This window comes from Neoarius graeffei, chromosome 3 (assembly GCF_027579695.1).
Source record: "Neoarius graeffei isolate fNeoGra1 chromosome 3, fNeoGra1.pri, whole genome shotgun sequence".
Classification (NCBI taxonomy): Eukaryota; Metazoa; Chordata; class Actinopteri; order Siluriformes; family Ariidae; genus Neoarius; species Neoarius graeffei.
The window spans coordinates 65,281,465-65,301,022 of record NC_083571.1 but is presented as its reverse complement, the minus strand read 5'-3'; the positions used below and the strand labels follow the sequence as shown (position 1 = coordinate 65,301,022).

General features: G+C 45.9%; 1 protein-coding gene across 1 annotated transcript in view; it reads right to left on the bottom strand.

The window, feature by feature from the left end:
- Positions 1–19,558, bottom strand: part of LOC132883477 (girdin-like) — a 107,436-nt gene that overhangs the window by 38,634 nt on the left and 49,244 nt on the right. Inside the window, 5 exon segments of the mRNA XM_060917149.1 lie at positions 2,912–2,993; positions 8,232–8,401; positions 14,935–15,075; positions 15,175–15,258; positions 16,696–16,754. Coding sequence (XP_060773132.1) covers positions 2,912–2,993; positions 8,232–8,401; positions 14,935–15,075; positions 15,175–15,258; positions 16,696–16,754 — 536 coding nt within the window.

Here is a 19,558-nt window from a genome sequence, read left to right as displayed (position 1 = left end):
AAGACGGTCCCATCGGAGACACCAGAACAATAGAAGAAGAAGTAGGACGCATGCGCATGTAACGGGTTTATTTTTTTCCATTTGCCATTGTGTGTAGTGGTGGGGAAATTCTGCGCTGGCCCTTTAAGAGCGCAGGTAGTTATGGGAACAAGGCGCTGGCCTCTTTCAGTTCGTTTTGGAAATGTAAGCACCAATGCCACTGGACGTTTGCAGCCCATCCTCAGCAGTGTATTTGTGTCTCATTTCTTCAGAATAAAAGGACTGGTGAACAACACAACGCAACGTCTGTTACACGCATAAACCCCTTCTTCTACCCGGCGTGAAGCACTCACAGGAACAAGCACACAACAACAAGAAGAAGATGGCTGCGACTACGCAAGGAAATCGTGCCTTCTGTGTGTACAAATTAGTTTTATTAGTGTGCATAGTTTTATATAACTTAATTTTCTTATTGTGTGTGAACATTTTGAAAAGCATTTTTATATAATTTATATAACTTTTTATATTGTGTGTGAACATTTTGAAAAGCAGTCTTATCCAATAAAAAAAAAAGAAATTCAAGAAATGGTTCAGTTACTTGTTTATTTAAAATAAAAGCTGTATACAAAAGTGAATGCAATGCAGTGGTTCATACAAAACAGTCTGAAGGGTCTTCTGACCCTTTTCCCCTCTGCCTCCATTATGGACCCTTTTCACGTGACGTCACGACAAACGCGGCCGCCATTTTGGACATGTACTACCAGTAGTTTACCACAGCCAACATTGAGGAACGGCAGCAAAGAAAGTTTTTACTTTCAGCAAGACTTCCATCATGCCACTATATTGTTGTGCACCTGGATGTAGTAACCATCAAAAACAAGGCAAGGTTTATCATTTTATCGGATCCCGACGGAGAAGATGGATAGCGGCCATTAACATATTGGCAGCCCTCGGCATACCAACGCTTGTGTAGTGACCACTTTGTTGGAGGTAAGACGAATAAAATTAGCCAGAAAAGGCATTACATTGCTGTTAACATTCTGTGGCGGCGAGTGTATAACCAAATAGGTTAAAATAACCCATTGTAACCTCTTTGTTCTTCTGTAGTAGCTATTGTTGACTAGCTAATGTCAACAACATCATAGTGGTATGTTACTGTAGCAATGTTTACGTTCAGTCATTTGGATGACTGTTAAAATCTTTCAGTCTCAAGTTTTTCCTTTACTGTATTTACTAGTTTACTGTAATTATGATCCGGCAGCTATTTACACCGGATCCAGTGTAAATAGCTGCCGGAGCCAACGTCCGAGGTTCCGGAGCGCGCTCCGGCTTGCTCCCCCTCAAATTAAGCAGCGCGCTCCGGCTTGCTCCCGGAGTGCTCCGGCCGAGGTTCCAGAGCGCGCTCCGACTTGCTCCCCCTCAAATTAAGCAGCGCGCTCCGGCTTGCTCCGGAGCAAGCCGGAGTGCGCTGCTTAATTTGAGGGGGAGCAAGCCAGAGCGCGCTGCTTAATTTGAGGGGGAGCAAGCCGGAGCGCGCTGCTTAATTTGAGGGGGAGCAAGCCGGAGCGCGCTGCTTAATTTGAGAGGGAGCAAGCCGGAGCGCGCTCCGGAACCTCGGCCGGAGCACTCCGGGAGCAAGCCGGAGCGCACTGCTTAATTTGAGGGGGAGCAAGCCGGAGCGCACTCCGGAACCTCAGCCGGAGCACTCCTGGAGCAAGCCGGAGCGCGCTCCGGAACCTCGGACGTTGGCGTGTATGTGTATGGCGATGGGTTTTTAACGACATAGGTATACAGATCATGTGGGCCGAAGTCAGATAAAGACGAGGGCTTCGTGTACTTCCGTACGTCAGTGAACAATCCTGGTGGAAGCAGGTAAACGTCGTTCTCTAAGCCTGCTAACCTCAATTTTTGCAAATACCTCTCCCTCTGCTCGCCCTGTAAATGCCCTACGTCGCTGGATAGTGAAGGTGTTTTCTGCATCTCGCTCCTTTTTCTTTTATGTTTTTCGTTTGTCGCCTTCCTCGCATTCAAACTGATTCGAGCCGAAGTCCGCTACATGTCCAAAATGGTGGTCGCGTTTACAAAGGTCACGTGACTGAAAAGGGTCTATAGTCAGGTAACTGTTGCTTTGTGTGGAAGGCTGTACTTTCTGTTCATCAAAACAGGTGTAAATTGTCTGTCTGGCAGGTCAGTCAGGTTAATGTGTAAACAATTTCAATTTCTGTTGTTACGAATGATGCGCGCGAGAGTGCTGCTTGTTCTAGTCATGTGGTTGTGATGTCATCGTAAACAAATCCATTCTACTCATCCAGACGACTTCGCAACGGCTCCGTTGCCAGATTTTTTCACTCTGGAACCCATTCTCAAAAGATTTCATTTTGGGGCACCCAAAACGCCGGTGCCGTGTGGACGCCAGGCCTAAACGATAAGCAATTGTATCGGAGTCACCTGAATCCGTTGCCGTGTGGACAGGGCCTCAGTCCTGTTATTCGAAGCAGTGAGTCCAGAACACATGGAGTTGTTCAGTTATACATCACAATTCATCAAATCATTAAGCATGTAAATATAAAGAGCCTACGCTGATGTAGAACAATCAGACCTGATGAGAAAAATATATGTGCATTTAAATTCGTGGTTCAGGGGTTGATTATTTTTTTTGTTAAAATCAATTTTAATCTTAAAAGTACCAGAAAGTAGCGCATCATTCTGCAGATTGTGGACTTATTGACAGAAGTACACTTGCATTTTTTTTAAAAGCAGCAGTCCTGCAATTTCTGCTAATTCCCACAAAAGGAATTTCATCAGGCTGTTAAAATTAACCAAAAAAAAGTTGAGGGGCTCCGATATGGGCCCTTCAGTGCGAGTAATTCTCTTTAAGTGTTATTCAGGTGTGTGTACACATGCTAATGGATGGTCTGAGGAGTGTTTTTACCTCCTGCTGAATCCTCTTCAGCTCTTTCTCCAGGTTCCCCAGCTCCTGTCTGCAGTCCAGCAACTGCTCACTTTTCTCTTCTCTGCCACACACACACACACAGAGTTTGTCTCCATCCCATAATTAACATTTTAAAATGAGATTTGCCGTTCTAACGCAGGACATGAGGCATAATTAAAATCCCTTCTTAAAACTTAAAAGAAAACTAATAAAATATTATGCTTTATGAATAAATTTAGCAGTTCTGGCTGTTTAATATAAATGTTCTCAGAGTCATTGTGGTGTAATTAGGAAAAGATTTATGTTTAAAATTTGCATTAGGGTTCAGAAAGCCGTTACTTTTCCGCTATGCAAAATTCCAGAGGGGATAGAGCGCGCGCGCGCGCGCGAGAGAGAGAGCGCTCTGAGGGCATGCAAATCTGCAACCGTCTCCTCTGAACTGAATGAACACACACTCCTCTGTCCTGCTCCAGTCCTCACATAACCGTCTCCACATCACACCCGTCCTGAGCCATCGGACTCTGATCTGCATCTCTGCTACATTTGAATAAGGAGGAATATTTGACTGATAATAATAATGAACCTATATGAGCAAGACAAAGCATGTAGGAAACTTCCACCTGTTTTAATGCTGTATTCTGGGCACAGTGTGTGCAAACTCATCCCTCTACACAGGCTTTGGTCACTGAAAGCCAGTGTTTAGATGTGAAAAATCCATAAGCTGGGAATTTCAGTGTATTTAGCTCAATCTGATTTGATGTGATGAGCAGAGTGCATCATCATACATGCTTAACTGGAAAAAATTCCCAGAGAAAACATGACAACTAAATCTAAACTGAAGAAACCGTTATGAAAATAATGCCAAACTGTAGGATTAGTACATACGTGCGCACACACACACACACACACACACACACACACACACACACACGGGGGTTGATGACAAACAAAAACCCACTAATATTTTCTCCTGAAACCTTTAATGAAAATTGGCAACACAAACATATAAAATAATCAAGACCAAGTGTTTGGATATCAGCACGACTCCACGCGTTTTATTCCTCTTATACCACAGCAATTGATCAACATTTTTTTTAAAAATACAGAACGACATCATTCCTTTCATCCATTTATCACGTTTAATAATATGCCACTTGTAATGTATAAAGTTCCCACCCACCCCACCAGCCTCTTTCTTGGAGCTCCCCCACCCCCGGGTTAAAAAATAAAAACGACAACAAAACAAAAACCCAGCTTGTAGTGATGCTGAGCAACGTATGAATAAAACGTCAAGTTGCAGCTTTACGTCTGAGTGTTACAAAGCACTGAGGCACCGACACTGGAGACTCCTTCCAGAAACGTTTAATAAACATCTCCCTGAAAACTTCACCAGATCAACAATTACACACTTGTATTTAATATTTATAGACATATTGGTTATACAGTGGTGCTTGAAAGTTTGTGAACCCTTTAGAATTTTCGATATTTCTGCATAAATATGACCTAAAACATCATCAGATTTTCACACAAAGTCCTAAAAGTAGATAAAGAGAAGCCAATTAAACAAATGAGACAAAAATATTATATTTGGTCATTTATTCATTGAGGAAAATGATCCAATATTACATATCTGTGAGTGGCAAAAGTATGTGAACCTCTAGGATTAGCAGTTAATTTGAAGGTGAAATTAGAGTCAGGTGTTTTCAATCAATGGGATGACAATCAGGTGTGAGTGGGCACCCTGTTTTATTTAAAGAACAGGGATCTATCAAAGTCTGAGCTTCACAACACATGTTTGTGGAAGTGTATCATGGCACGAACAAAGGAGATTTCTGAGGACCTCAGAAAAAGCGTTGTTGATGCTCATCAGGCTGGAAAAGGTTACAAAACCATCTCTAAAGAGTTTGGACTCCACCAATCCACAGTCAGACAGATTGTGTACAAATGGAGGAAATTCAAGACCATTGTTACCCTCCCCAGGAGTGGTCGACCAACAAAGATCACTCCAAGAGTGATAATAGTCAGCGTGTAATAGTCAGCGAGGTCACAAACGACCCCAGGGTAACTTCTAAGCAACTGAAGGCCTCTCTCACATCGGCTAATGATAATGTTCATGAGTCCACCATCAGGAGAACACTGAACAACAATGGTGTGCATGGCAGGGTTGCAAGGAGAAAGCCACTGCTCTCCAAAAAGAACATTGCTGCTCACCTGCAGTTTGCTAAAGATCACGTGGACAAGTCAGAAGGCTATTGGAAAAATGTTTTGTGGATGGATGAGACCAAAATAGAGCTTTTTGGTTTAAATAAGAAGCGTTATGTTTGGAGAAAGGAAAAACACTGTATTCCAGCATAAGAACCTTATCCCATCTGTGAAACATGGTGGTGGTAGTATCATGGTTTGGGCCTGTTTTGCTGCATCTGGGCCAAGACAGCTTGCCGTCATTGATGGAACAATGAATTCTGAATTATACCAGCGAATTCTAAAGGAAAATGTCAGGACATCTGTCCATGAACTGAATCTCAAGAGAAGGTGGGTCATGCAGCAAGACAATGACCCGAAGCACACAAGTCGTTCTACCAAAGAATGGTTAAAGAAGAATAAAGTTAATGTTTTGGAATGGCCAAGTCAAAGTCCTGACCTTAATCCAATGGAAATGTTGTGGAAGGACCTGAAGCGAGCAGTTCATGTGAGGAAACCCACCAACATCCCAGAGTTGAAGCTGTTCTGTACGGAGGAATGGGCTAAAATTCCTCCAAGCCGGTGTGCAGGACTGATCAACAGTTACTGGAAACGTTTAGTTGCAGTTATTGCTGCACAAGGGGGTCACACCAGATACTGAAAGCAAAGGTTCACATACTTTTGCCACTCACAGATATGTAATATTGGATCATTTTCCTCAATAAATAAATAACCAAGTACAATATTTTTGTCTCATTTGTTTAACTGTGTTCTCTTTATCTACTTTAGGACTTGTGTGAAAATCTGATGTTTTAGGTCATATTTATGCAGAAATATAGAAAATTCTAAAGGGTTCACAAACTCAAGCACCACTGTATATACCCAATCAGAACTGAGAATTCAACAGCTCTGATGTTGTATCATGCAAAACAATAAATGATCAGCTGACTATACAGGACATAAGATCCTCTTTTTGCTCTTTCACTACGATACGATAATAAAACCACTGAATATTAACTGAATTTAAATAAAATTTATCAGGGGCTTTTTTTTTCAACTCAGCAAACAATGAATACTGAATGAAATCTACTCTGTACTGCGAAAATATTTTCACAACATATTACACTGTTGCCAAATCTCAAAAACATCAGCAGAAGAGGAATGTGCAGTGTTAAGCAGGAGTTCTGTGCTCTAATAAAACCTCACAGAGACTCTAGAAGTAGGCCAAAGACTTTTCAAGAATATCACATATGCGAGATTATCTCGTGATCTGGGTCGAATCCCCAGGCATCTGATCCGCAGCCCGTCCGATACGCAGTCAGTCATTTTTCACCACAGTGACCTCACCACCATGCAGAGAGAACAATAACAAGTGCTGATCGCCTCGTGATGACTGCAGCGTCTCTCGCACGGATATTAAACTTCCTGTTAGTGATGCTGGCTGCACTTAAATCCAACTTCCTCCCAGTTTTAAAACTGCTTCTCCATCAGCGTGACCACTACTTCTAAATCACACCGCTGTGCATTGTCTCTCAAGGTTAATGCATGCTTCAGGAGGAAGTTCAATTATTTACAAGGCTGAAAAAAAACTTAAAAAAAAAAAAAACGACGACTCTGGACTCCAGCCAGGGTCTTGCAGAGGAACTGTGTTTGAAAAACAAAAGGTCCATTCGGTGTGATTAGTCAATCATTTGCTGTTTGCGGGAAGTTTACAAGAAATCAGTCAGAGACAGGCATGCTGTGTCATCAGGGTTAGATCCTCAGCCCTATTCAGTTTAACAGAAAAAAAAAAAACCTTATTGGTGGTCATCAGAACACATGCAATTTTCCTGCTATGAACATTCAAGGCTTTAAACGTTGTGTTGACCACCGTGGTCACTTTTTAACTTTTTACAAACTTTCAGTACTAGGATGGGGTTCACCAATGCTATGCCATTTTTATCCCTACAAAATCAAATAAATCTCTCTCTCTCTCTCTCTCTCTCTCTCTCTCTCTCTCTCATCCATCGAGACTGTGAAGAGACCTGAGCACCAAAAACTCTCTCAGGCACATCAAGATAAGTTCTTTTGTTAAAAGTTGCACTTAAATAAAACACATAATATCTGGAATTCATGTTCAGTTCCAGTCAAAAGTTTGGACACGCCTACTCATTATTGTGGCCATTTCCTACATTGAAGAACAAAACTGAAGACATCAATATTTGGAAACAACATCCAGAATGATGTGGTAAAGAAAATAGTTTAAAAAAAAAATAAAACACACACACAAAAAAAAGTTTGATATTTTAGATTGTTCAAAGTATCCAGCGTTTCCCTTGATGATGCTTTGTACACTATTGGCATTCTCTTAACCAGCTTTATGAGGTAGTCACCTGGAATGCTTTTCAATTAACAGGTTTGTCTTGTCAAAAGTTAATTACTGGACGAGTTTCTTGCCTTTTTAATGCATTTGAGATCAAACAGTAAATAATAAAAATAGCCCTATTCTATCCACAACTGTAGCAATCCATATTATGCTAAGAACTGCTCAACTAAGTAAAGAGAAATGACATCCATCATTACTCTTAAATCATTACTTTAAGACATGAAGTGACAATTAATAAAAATAGGGGGAAAAAAAACCACAACACTGAATTAGAAGGTGTCCAAACTTTTGAGTGGTACTGTATGTTGTGTCCTTTCATGTAAAAGCAAAATAACTCTCCACACCAGGAGGGGGCAGTAGTTTGTATTCAGAATAAATTAAACCCCCCCCCCAAAAAAAGAGAGAGAACCAAGTATCACTGCAATCAAGAATCCCAAATTGCGTATGATTTCACAAAGTCTGTAAATCTAGTAAGTTCAACACGTTATTTCACGAGCAAGGAAAGAATTAAATTAGCTTAGCTACTGCTTTGAATCTGTTTAAATACTTTGCTTCAATTCAGTTCAAAAAGTGACATGGCGTACTCTGAGTGTCACGTGGAGTTTTCTGAATTTCCATAATTCTGGTCTGAAAATTGTATTTTCCCCATTTTGACTCATGATCAGGATCTTGGGAAATGGCTCATGATCATGTGGCTAAACTAGATTAGAATTACAGGATGCAAGTCAGCTCAAGCTCATGGATCAGGTATTAATGTCAGGGTCGTGGACTCACAGCTCCTGGCGGAGGCGTCGGATCTTGGCCTTGGCGTCTGCCAGCTCGACGCTGAGGTGCTGCCTGCTCTCGGTGCGCCGCATGCTGGGCGACTCGCTGGGAGACTGGGCACAAGGCGGAGGAGGTGGACCCTGACCGCAGTCTCTCTCCTGGGTCAGCTCGACGATCGTCTGTGGGCAGAAACGCAACATCACCACAATATCGCACATCCCTGAAAAGGGCAGATTCACAATGAATACGACGAAATTATATTCTCATTCTCATCTCATTATCTCTAGCCGCTTTATCCTTCTACAGGGTCGCAGGCAAGCTGGAGCCTATCCCAGCTGACTACGGGCGAAAGGCGGGGTACACCCTGGACAAGTCATCACAGGGCTGACACAGACACAGACAACCATTCACACTCACATTCACACCTACGGTCAATTTAGAGTCACCAGTTAACCTAACCTGCATGTCTTTGGACTGTGGGGGAAACCGGAGCACCCGGAGGAAACCCACGCGGACACGGGGAGAACATGCAAACTCCACACAGAAAGGCCCTCGCCGGACCCGGGGTTCGAACCCAGGACCTTCTTGCTGTGAGGCGACAGCGCTAACCACTACACCACCGTGCCGCCCACGAAATTATATTAACGGACAAAATATATTCTGGTTTATTGTAGTCATGGTACTGTATTTAGTATAAGAGCCTGTCCTGTTCCGATTTGTTTTAGAGAATACGGCCAGCAAAAATGTGCCACTGAAAAAATGATCAAAAAACATGAAGGTTTATTGCAGAGTTCCTCTGTTACATAAGTTGTGAGGAAAAGCATATTGTAATATTTATCACAATATCAATATCATATCCCAACCTCCAGCCTTACTATAGAACATTTTAAGAGAGGAAGTGCACAGCTGGAGCTTTTTATAGTACAGTAAAATTGCCAAGCAGCGTTCACGCTCCTCCAGAGATAGGAATCAGATTAAGGTCAGTTCTGCGACGTTGGTGCCGAGCAGCCGGCCGTGATGATTTTATTAAATAGAAACCAGGAGTGCGATGAGGACAGAGCCACCAGAGGAGAGCGCTCTCCAAAAGAGGTCATGCTTTGAGTGAATCAGACATGACATCTAAAAACACCACGAAGGCGGGAAGATCTGAGCCTTTCAACCTTGGGGACATTTGACTGGGCCAAACAAAGAAAACCACTGTTATTGTTTAAAAAAATAAATAAACAGAAAAGGAAGAAGCAAAACTTTATTAAAAAAAAAAAGTTTCCTCTTAGTTACTGAGGTTAGCTTTAGGTTTCGCATTAATTATCTGTATTGTTAATCATGTCAATGGAACGTCCTCACTAGGATAGGATGAGATATATATACACACGTGTGTGTATAAGAAGAAAAAAGTGTGTGTGTGTGTGTGTGTGTGTAAATTGTTTTAATGACATGTGGCCAGCCAAAAGTGGGGGTGTGTTGATTATTGAGCCTCAGAGGATACTGGGACTGTGAGAGACTGCAGGGGCTCAAGGGCAGGATGAAGGTTAATCACCTTCTCCCAGAGTTGACCAATCAGTATTAAGGCTCGATGTGGGAGCCAATCACCAGCCAGGATGAACACAGCATCAGCTGCTGTGGCCAATCAATCTCATCCCATCTCATTATCTCTAGCCGCTTTATCCTGTTCTACAGGGTCGCAGGCAAGCTGGAGCCTATCCCAGCTGACTACGGGCGAAAGGCGGGGTACACCCTGGACAAGTCGCCAGGTCATCACAGGGCTGACACATAGACACAGACAACCATTCACACTCACATTCACACCTACGGTCAATTTAGAGTCACCAGTTAACCTAACCTGCATGTCTTTGGACTGTGGGGGAAACCGGAGCACCCGGAGGAAACCCACGCGGACACGGGGAGAACATGCAAACTCCACACAGAAAGGCCCTCGCCGGCCACGGGGCTCGAACCCAGGACCTTCTTGCTGTGAGGCGACAGCGCTAACCACTACACCACCGTGCTGCCCTGGCCAATCAATATACAAGACAATTTCAGAATTACAAACTATACAAATCCAGGATCCAACCCTCCCTCCCTCCAACCATCCATCTTCTTCCTCTCTAATCAAACCATCCATTCGTGCTTCACTCCATCCATTCATCCCCCCATTCTATCCATTCAACCATCCATCCACCCCTCTCACTCCATTCAACCATCCATCCACCCCCCTCACTCCATTCAACCATCCATCCACCCCCCTCACTCCATTCAACCATCCATCCCCCCCTCTCACTCCATTCAACCATCCATCCCCCCCTCACTCCATTCAACCATCCATCCACCCCCTCACTCCATTCAACCATCCATCCACCCCCCTCACTCCATTCAACCATCCATCCCCCCCTCTCACTCCATTCAACCATCCATCCCCCCCTCACTCCATTCAACCATCCATCCCCCCCTCTCACTCCATTCAACCATCCATCCCCCCCTCACTCCATTCAACCATCCATCCCCCCCTCACTCCATTCAACCATCCATCCCCCCCTCACTCCATTCAACCATCCATCCCCCCCTCACTCCATTCAACCATCCATCCCCCCCCTCACTCCATTCAACCATCCATCCCCCCTCTCACTCCATTCAACCATCCATCCCCCCTTTCACTCCATTCAACCATCCATCCCCCCTCTCACTCCATTCAACCATCCATCCCCCCCTCACTCCATTCAACCATCCATCCCCCCCTCAGTCCATTCAACCATCCATCCCCCTCTCACTCCATTCAACCATCCATCCCCCCCTCAGTCCATTCAACCATCCATCCCCCCCTCTCACTCCATTCAACCATCCATCCCCCCCTCTCACTCCATTCAACCATCCATCCCCCCCTCTCACTCCATTCAACCATCCATCCCCCCCTCACTCCATTCAACCATCCATCCCCCCCTCACTCCATTCAACCATCCATCCCCCCCTCACTCCATTCAACCATCCATCCCCCCCTCACTCCATTCAACCATCCATCCCCCCCTCACTCCATTCAACCATCCATCCCCCCCTCACTCCATTCAACCATCCATCCCCCCCTCACTCCATTCAACCATCCATCCCCCCCTCACTCCATTCAACCATCCATCCCCCCCTCACTCCATTCAACCATCCATCCCCCCCTCACTCCATTCAACCATCCATCCCCCCCTCACTCCATTCAACCATCCATCCCCCCCTCACTCCATTCAACCATCCATCCCCCCCTCACTCCATTCAACCATCCATCCCCCCCTCACTCCATTCAACCATCCATCCCCCCCTCACTCCATTCAACCATCCATCCCCCCCTCACTCCATTCAACCATCCATCCCCCCCTCACTCCATTCAACCATCCATCCCCCCTCACTCCATTCAACCATCCATCCCCCCTCACTCCATTCAACCATCCATCCCCCCTCTCACTCCATTCAACCATCCATCCCCCCTCTCACTCCATTCAACCATCCATCCCCCCTCTCACTCCATTCAACCATCCATCCCCCCCTCACTCCATTCAACCATCCATCCCCCCCTCACTCCATTCAACCATCCATCCCCCCTCTCACTCCATTCAACCATCCATCCCCCCCTCACTCCATTCAACCATCCATCCCCCCTCTCACTCCATCCAACCATCCATCCCCCTCTCACTCCATTCAACCATCCATCCCCCCCACTCCATTCAACCATCCATCCCCCCTCTCACTCCATTCAACCATCCATCCCCCCTCTCACTCCATCCAACCATCCATCCCCCCCCACTCCATTCAACCATCCATCCCCCTCTCACTCCATTCAACCATCCATCCCCCCCACTCCATTCAACCATCCATCCCCCCCCTCACTCCATTCAACCATCCATCCCCCCTCTCACTCCATTCAACCATCCATCCCCCCCCACTCCATTCAACCATCCATCCCCCCCTCTCACTCCATCCAACCATCCATCCCCCCCTCACTCCATTCAACCATCCATCCCCCCCTCACTCCATTCAACCATCCATCCCCCCCTCACTCCATTCAACCATCCATCCCCCCCTCTCACTCCATTCAACCATCCATCCCCCCCCTCACTCCATTCAACCATCCATCCCCCCTCTCACTCCATCCAACCATCCATCCCCCTCTCACTCCATTCAACCATCCACCCCCCCCACTCCATTCAACCATCCATCCCCCCTCTCACTCCATTCAACCATCCATCCCCCCTCTCACTCCATTCAACCATCCATCCCCCTCTCACTCCATTCAACCATCCATCCCCCTCTCACTCCATTCAACCATCCATCCCCCCTCTCACTCCATTCAACCATCCATCCCCCCTCACTCCATTCAACCATCCACCCCCCTCTCACTCCATTCAACCATCCACCCCCCCACTCCATTCAACCATCCATCCCCCCTCTCACTCCATCCAACCATCCATCCCCCTCTCACTCCATTCAACCATCCATCCCCCCCTCTCACTCCATTCAACCATCCACCCCCCCTCTCACTCCATTCAACCATCCACCCCCCCTCACTCCATTCAACCATCCACCCCCCCACTCCATTCAACCATCCATCCCCCCCTCACTCCATTCAACCATCCATCCCCCCTCACTCCATTCAACCATCCATCCCCCCCTCACTCCATCCAACCATCCATCCCCCCCTCACTCCATCCAACCATCCATCCCCCCCTCACTCCATCCAACCATCCATCCCCCCTCTCACTCCATTCAACCATCCATCCCCCCTCTCACTCCATTCAACCATCCATCCCCCCTCTCACTCCATTCAACCATCCATCCCCCCTCTCACTCCATTCAACCATCCATCCCCCCCTCACTCCATTCAACCATCCATCCCCCCTCTCACTCCATCCAACCATCCATCCCCCCCACTCCATTCAACCATCCATCCCCCCCCCTCACTCCATTCAACCATCCATCCCCCCTCTCACTCCATTCAACCATCCATCCCCCCCCACTCCATTCAACCATCCATCCCCCCCTCTCACTCCATCCAACCATCCATCCCCCCCTCACTCCATTCAACCATCCATCCCCCCCTCACTCCATTCAACCATCCATCCCCCCCTCACTCCATTCAACCATCCATCCCCCCCTCTCACTCCATTCAACCATCCATCCCCCCCCTCACTCCATTCAACCATCCATCCCCCCTCTCACTCCATCCAACCATCCATCCCCCTCTCACTCCATTCAACCATCCACCCCCCCCACTCCATTCAACCATCCATCCCCCCTCTCACTCCATTCAACCATCCATCCCCCCCCACTCCATTCAACCATCCATCCCCCTCTCACTCCATTCAACCATCCACCCCCCCCACTCCATTCAACCATCCATCCCCCCTCTCACTCCATTCAACCATCCATCCCCCCTCTCACTCCATTCAACCATCCATCCCCCTCTCACTCCATTCAACCATCCATCCCCCTCTCACTCCATTCAACCATCCATCCCCCCTCTCACTCCATTCAACCATCCATCCCCCCTCACTCCATTCAACCATCCACCCCCCTCTCACTCCATTCAACCATCCACCCCCCCACTCCATTCAACCATCCATCCCCCCTCTCACTCCATCCAACCATCCATCCCCCTCTCACTCCATTCAACCATCCATCCCCCCCTCTCACTCCATTCAACCATCCACCCCCCCTCTCACTCCATTCAACCATCCACCCCCCCTCACTCCATTCAACCATCCACCCCCCCACTCCATTCAACCATCCATCCCCCCCTCACTCCATTCAACCATCCATCCCCCCTCACTCCATTCAACCATCCATCCCCCCCTCACTCCATCCAACCATCCATCCCCCCCTCACTCCATCCAACCATCCATCCCCCCCTCACTCCATCCAACCATCCATCCCCCCTCTCACTCCATTCAACCATCCATCCCCCCTCTCACTCCATTCAACCATCCATCCCCCCTCTCACTCCATTCAACCATCCATCCCCCCTCTCACTCCATTCAACCATCCATCCCCCCCTCACTCCATTCAACCATCCATCCCCCCTCTCACTCCATCCAACCATCCATCCCCCCCTCACTCCATCCAACCATCCATCCCCCCTCTCACTCCATTCAACCATCCATCCCCCCTCTCACTCCATTCAACCATCCATCCCCCCTCTCACTCCATTCAACCATCCATCCCCCCTCTCACTCCATTCAACCATCCATCCCCCCTCTCACTCCATCCAACCATCCATCCCCCCTCTCACTCCATCCAACCATCCATCCCCCCTCTCACTCCATCCAACCATCCATCCCCCCTCTCACTCACTCCATCCATCCATCCCCCCTCTCACTCACTCCATCCATCCATCCATCCCCCTTCTCTCTCCATCCATCATCCCTTTCTCTCTCCCTCACCCCATCCATCCCTCCCTCCCTCCCTATATCCAATCATCCATCCATCCCTCTCTATATCCAATCATCCATCCATTTCTCTCTCCCTCACCCCATCCATCCCTCACTATATCCAATCAGCCATCCATCCCTTTCTCTCTCCCTCACCCCATCCATCCCTCAATATATCCAAATCATCCATCCATCCTTCCCTCCCTCCCTCACCCCATCCATCCTTCCCTCCCTCACCCCATCCATCCTTCCCTCCCTCACCCCATCCATCCTTCCCTCCCTCACCCCATCCATCCCTCTCCATCTCATACCTCCAGCTGCTCGTCTCTCTCGTCCACCAGACGTCTAAGATGAAAGGCCAGGTTTCTGGAGAGTGAGTCCAGGTCTTCAGGTGGAGATTCTCCCCCCTCCATCCACTGCAGGTCCAGAACGTTCTCCTGATTGTGGGTGACCTGTGGGCAACAAATTAAGGAATGAGTGAATAAACTGGGTCAATTCTTCAGTCTTGAGATTTTTAATGTATACAGCTCTCCATCATGGCTGCATCATACCTCCTGAATATGAGAAGCGATGGCTGCCTTCATGTCAAAATCCAGCGTCTGGATTCTCTCTATGTACTCCTCCTTTTCCTCGCACTGTGAATGAACATAAAATTGAATCCTGTGAGAGAATATGAAAGAGCTCACAAAAAAATACATGAAAAGATCGAGGAAAACAATAAATCAATCAGCTACTGCAATATTTAGAAATCATCCAGACCTGAAAGTCAGAGAGAGAGAAAGAAATTGTGTGCACACATTAATACAACTGAAGAGCAGGTATTAAATTTTCATTTCCTCTTTCGCATATATTTGCAGTGTTTGTAGAAAAAGTGTTTGTCTGATTTCAAACCCCAAACACTAACTGACAAAATCTTACTCTTCAATGTTGCTCTCAAATGAGTTTAAATGGGAGGTCACATGACTAGATATGCAGATAAGTCTTTTAAAATGTTATTGATGCTAATCTTAACCCTTATTCTTTGTATTATTAATAGGAGGAAAATCCCACGGTAACGTGAACGCCTGTGCCTGTTTCAGCGTGCACCTCGGCAGATGTGTACCAGGAATAGCTGATGAGCTCCAGGTTTCAGTGTGCTGCCCGATTTGAGGATAATACAAGAAGCGCAGGAGCAGTGCATAGGGATGAGGATGGGCTTTATCAGATCTGAGCTGACATTTTATGCTCATGTATAATATTATGGCCCTGATGGATATTAAAAGATGTACAGACTTAATCCCTTTCCTATCAGACACTATGACTTGGCTTTGCACATTACCCATACTGTCTTGCTTCCTTTTCACTTTCCCTCCTTTACCAGGTACCACGACAGCCGAGACGTGTGGGTGGAGCTAAAAATATTTCAGACCGCTGACTGATAACAGAATCGTCTACCACCTTAAATCCAAAATGGCTTCCTATTCCCTTTGTTCGTGCCCTACATATAAAAACAATTGTGTGTGTGTGTATGTTTTGCCCACAAATTCCTGTGTATTTTCAAATAGGAATGAAAATATTGGCACCCTTTGACTTGTGTCTAGTGGCGTGGGTGTGTGTGCATGCGTGCACTGTTATCAAGTAAAAGCTCGATCATCTTTAGAAACAAATAAACTAAAGTATGAGCACCTTAGACTTGCACTGCTATTAGATGAAAGCTCACTTCTTTGTATTTTTAGGGGGAAATAAAAGTATTGGCACTCTTTCCGTTTTAGGTTTGCTATTACATTTTATTCTGTGTATTTTTCACTAAAGATGAGACAGTTTGCTTTTTTTTTTTGTGCGGACACTCGAGCTGTTTGGAGGCAAAGTGCTATCACTGTGTGTGTTAGCTGGAGCGGCCCTGCCCTCCTACAAAGCAGACGGCTCCTGGCCCAGAGCTCATCTTGGCTCCTGGCCAGCTGATGCCACCTGTCAGGCTCATGGCATTATCACCTACTTCTCTTTTCACTCTGCACAATCTGGACTCACTACCAGCTGCACAGTTACTGTAAATATTGACCTGTGTGCGCGCGCGCGCGCGCGCATGCGTGTACCTGAACAGCACACCCGAGCAACAGCAAGAGCAGCTTCTTCACCTCAGCAAGGCCTTGTTCTGAAAGCAAAGAAACATTTGTACAGTTTTAAAATAATCATCATAAACGTGAGCTTTGTGTGTACACCTGTTGAACAGAAACACTTTGATGCAATAAAAATCCCATAATCCTCAGCACACCCTGACTGTGGGAGGCCGGGATGAGTCGCGAGGCAGCTGTTGAGGGAGATGAACTATTAACACGGCGGAATTAAGAAGGGAAAAGCAGGTGGTTCGTCCAACTGGGCTGCTTGGCACCGACGTTCCCGCTGGTCCAGACAAGGGGAGGGGCTTAAAGAGTTACCAATCGCAGACAAACATATGGGCTGTTTAACTAGCGTGAAACTACAACTGTCAGGACTCTACATGGACACAATGACAATGTCCTGTTCCTGTGTGTCCATGCTGGTGTGTGTCAGCAAAATCATTCTGATCTTCAGTACAAGCAGGATATTTCCTGTACTTCTAACAGGATGTTTTTGCACACTTGAAGCTGAATGGTGGCCTAGATTTATCCATCAGCACCAAGCCGAGCCTCTGGCTACACAAGAACGCTGTATTTGGGAGCGAGACATGATCAAGCTCAACCTGAAGATTTGCAGGAACAAGTCAACAACGACTGGGTGGTGCAATGAAGTGGGGTGGAGTTATTACTGTTCCCACCCTCAAATAGATTTTAGTCCGATAGCAACTTGTAAATGATTACTGTGTAATTTCCAGTTGTATTAAACAATGACCTACTGTTCTTGATACTCATTTAACGATGTGGAAAATTGGCAAATTCCTTCTATACTAGTGCCAGCCTCTTTTGAAGTTAAACACGATTGACTCGAATATTTGATGACACAAGAACACCTGCGTATTCTAAACAAGTGGTTCAACATGAACCAGGGTCTCCAACACCACTTTATTAGTAAAAGGGGCGGGGCTTGTGTGATCAGAGGCATGTCCAAGTTGCACAATCATACAAGGTGAATTGGATATCACGGAAACAGATTATGAGGGAGATTAAAGTTATGAAATCCTCATTCCGGTGTGAAAAATGAGACAATTTGGTGATGGAAATTGTTCTCTGGGGGGCCCCACACTGAGCTGAAAATGAGTGCTGCAGGATAAACCGTTATAAGGCAGAAAGGAAATGTGATGCGAGTTAGTCATTCTGAGGAATCTGCATGAGCTCTCCACAGGAAATGCTTGTTCCTCTCCTTTTTTTTTTTTTAAATCATATAAAGATGCTCACACGCGCGCACGCACACACACACACACACACACACACACACCTGGCTAGAAATCCTGAAGTGAAAATCCCTGCTGGTTTCAAATGAGGAGCTGCTGTTTTTTGCAGAGAGCAGCACATAAATTATTCAAGGACACTTGGAGGACGGGGGGGGGGGACATCGCTCTAACAGAACCCCTGGGCCTCACCCGGGTCCAGTAAGACACACCAAATTCTTCTGTCATCATCCTGACAGGAAACTGGAGGTCACAGGGACCCTTGCCAAACCTCCAGCACTTCCTGTGAACAATGACTGGTGTACAGGAAGAGGAAACAGCTTCTCAAGATGGACCCCAGGACTTTGTAATACCTCAAAACCAACTGGTTTCCTGTCAAGGTACTGCATGATGTCAGAGCTGTGCGATATCCAGCATCATGATACATGTTAATATAATGAAGCACTCATGTTACATTCACCCGTCATTTCTAGTTGTCTCCTGTGCTTGTGCAATGACTGCTAATGTTGTTGCTCATGGGCGTGGCCTGTCCACCATTTTCTTTAATTCAAATGAGAAACAGTCAGAACCAAAATATACAGCCTCAAGCCTGCTATTCGCATTATACGCCAAGTCTGATTTACACCTTCCATGCTCGGGTTCGTTGTCAGATTAGATTAACAAAACTAGCTAACTCTACTAGCGCTAGACACATTGACATACATGGACAGGAAAAGATGAAACTACGGTTACAAGTTTGTCAGCCATTTTGTGCATCAAAAGGTAAACAGGAACCAACTACAGTTTACTGGTAGGAATTAAAGTCGCAAAGTCGTGTACTCTGCTATGCTAGTAAACTAGCAGTGTGCTGCTGAACTGTACCTGTTGTGATTTGGCAATTTTGTCCTCCAGTTAAAATGGTTGAACAGAGCAGCTATCCGAGACGCGTCTACTGTAAGCGCTGAGCGAGTCAACACTACCTGGTCTGAGTGAGGAAGACAAAGGACAAAAGAAGAAGCTGAGAAAGCTCTGTGACATCTGTGTCTCCCATGCACAGAAAACAGACAGAGACTCCCAGCAAGACAGAGAGTGAGAAAAGATAAAAACCAACAGTGAGACAGAGACTTGAGATGAGAGACAGAGTTTTAGGAAACTAAGCGTGAGAGAGCAACAGAAAATCTGAGAGACCCCACGAACAACACTGACAGAGAAACTAACAGTACGATAGATTTTTCATTTATATGATATTTGATTTGTTTTCATTTTATTTCTTGTTTTGCTTTATTTTTGTCCAGTTGTTCAACCTTTAATTGTAACTTTGCCAGGTTTTAATGTTACAATGCGCCAATACGTTAAAAAAGAAAAAAAGAAAACCTTTGTGATACCACGATATCACCAAAATGAAACCAAATTAAACCCAATTATGAATTAATGTTAAAGAGCAACAGAGAAAATAAAAAGCAACAAGACAAACCAAAAACAAATTTTTTTTTTGTAATTTTATCATTGATTTTGCTGTTTTTAATTCTCCCCCCACATGGTTTTTAAATATTTTTAAATGATAGTTTAGTCATCAGACTCTGTAACCAAAGCTTTGGCCATTATGTGATGGA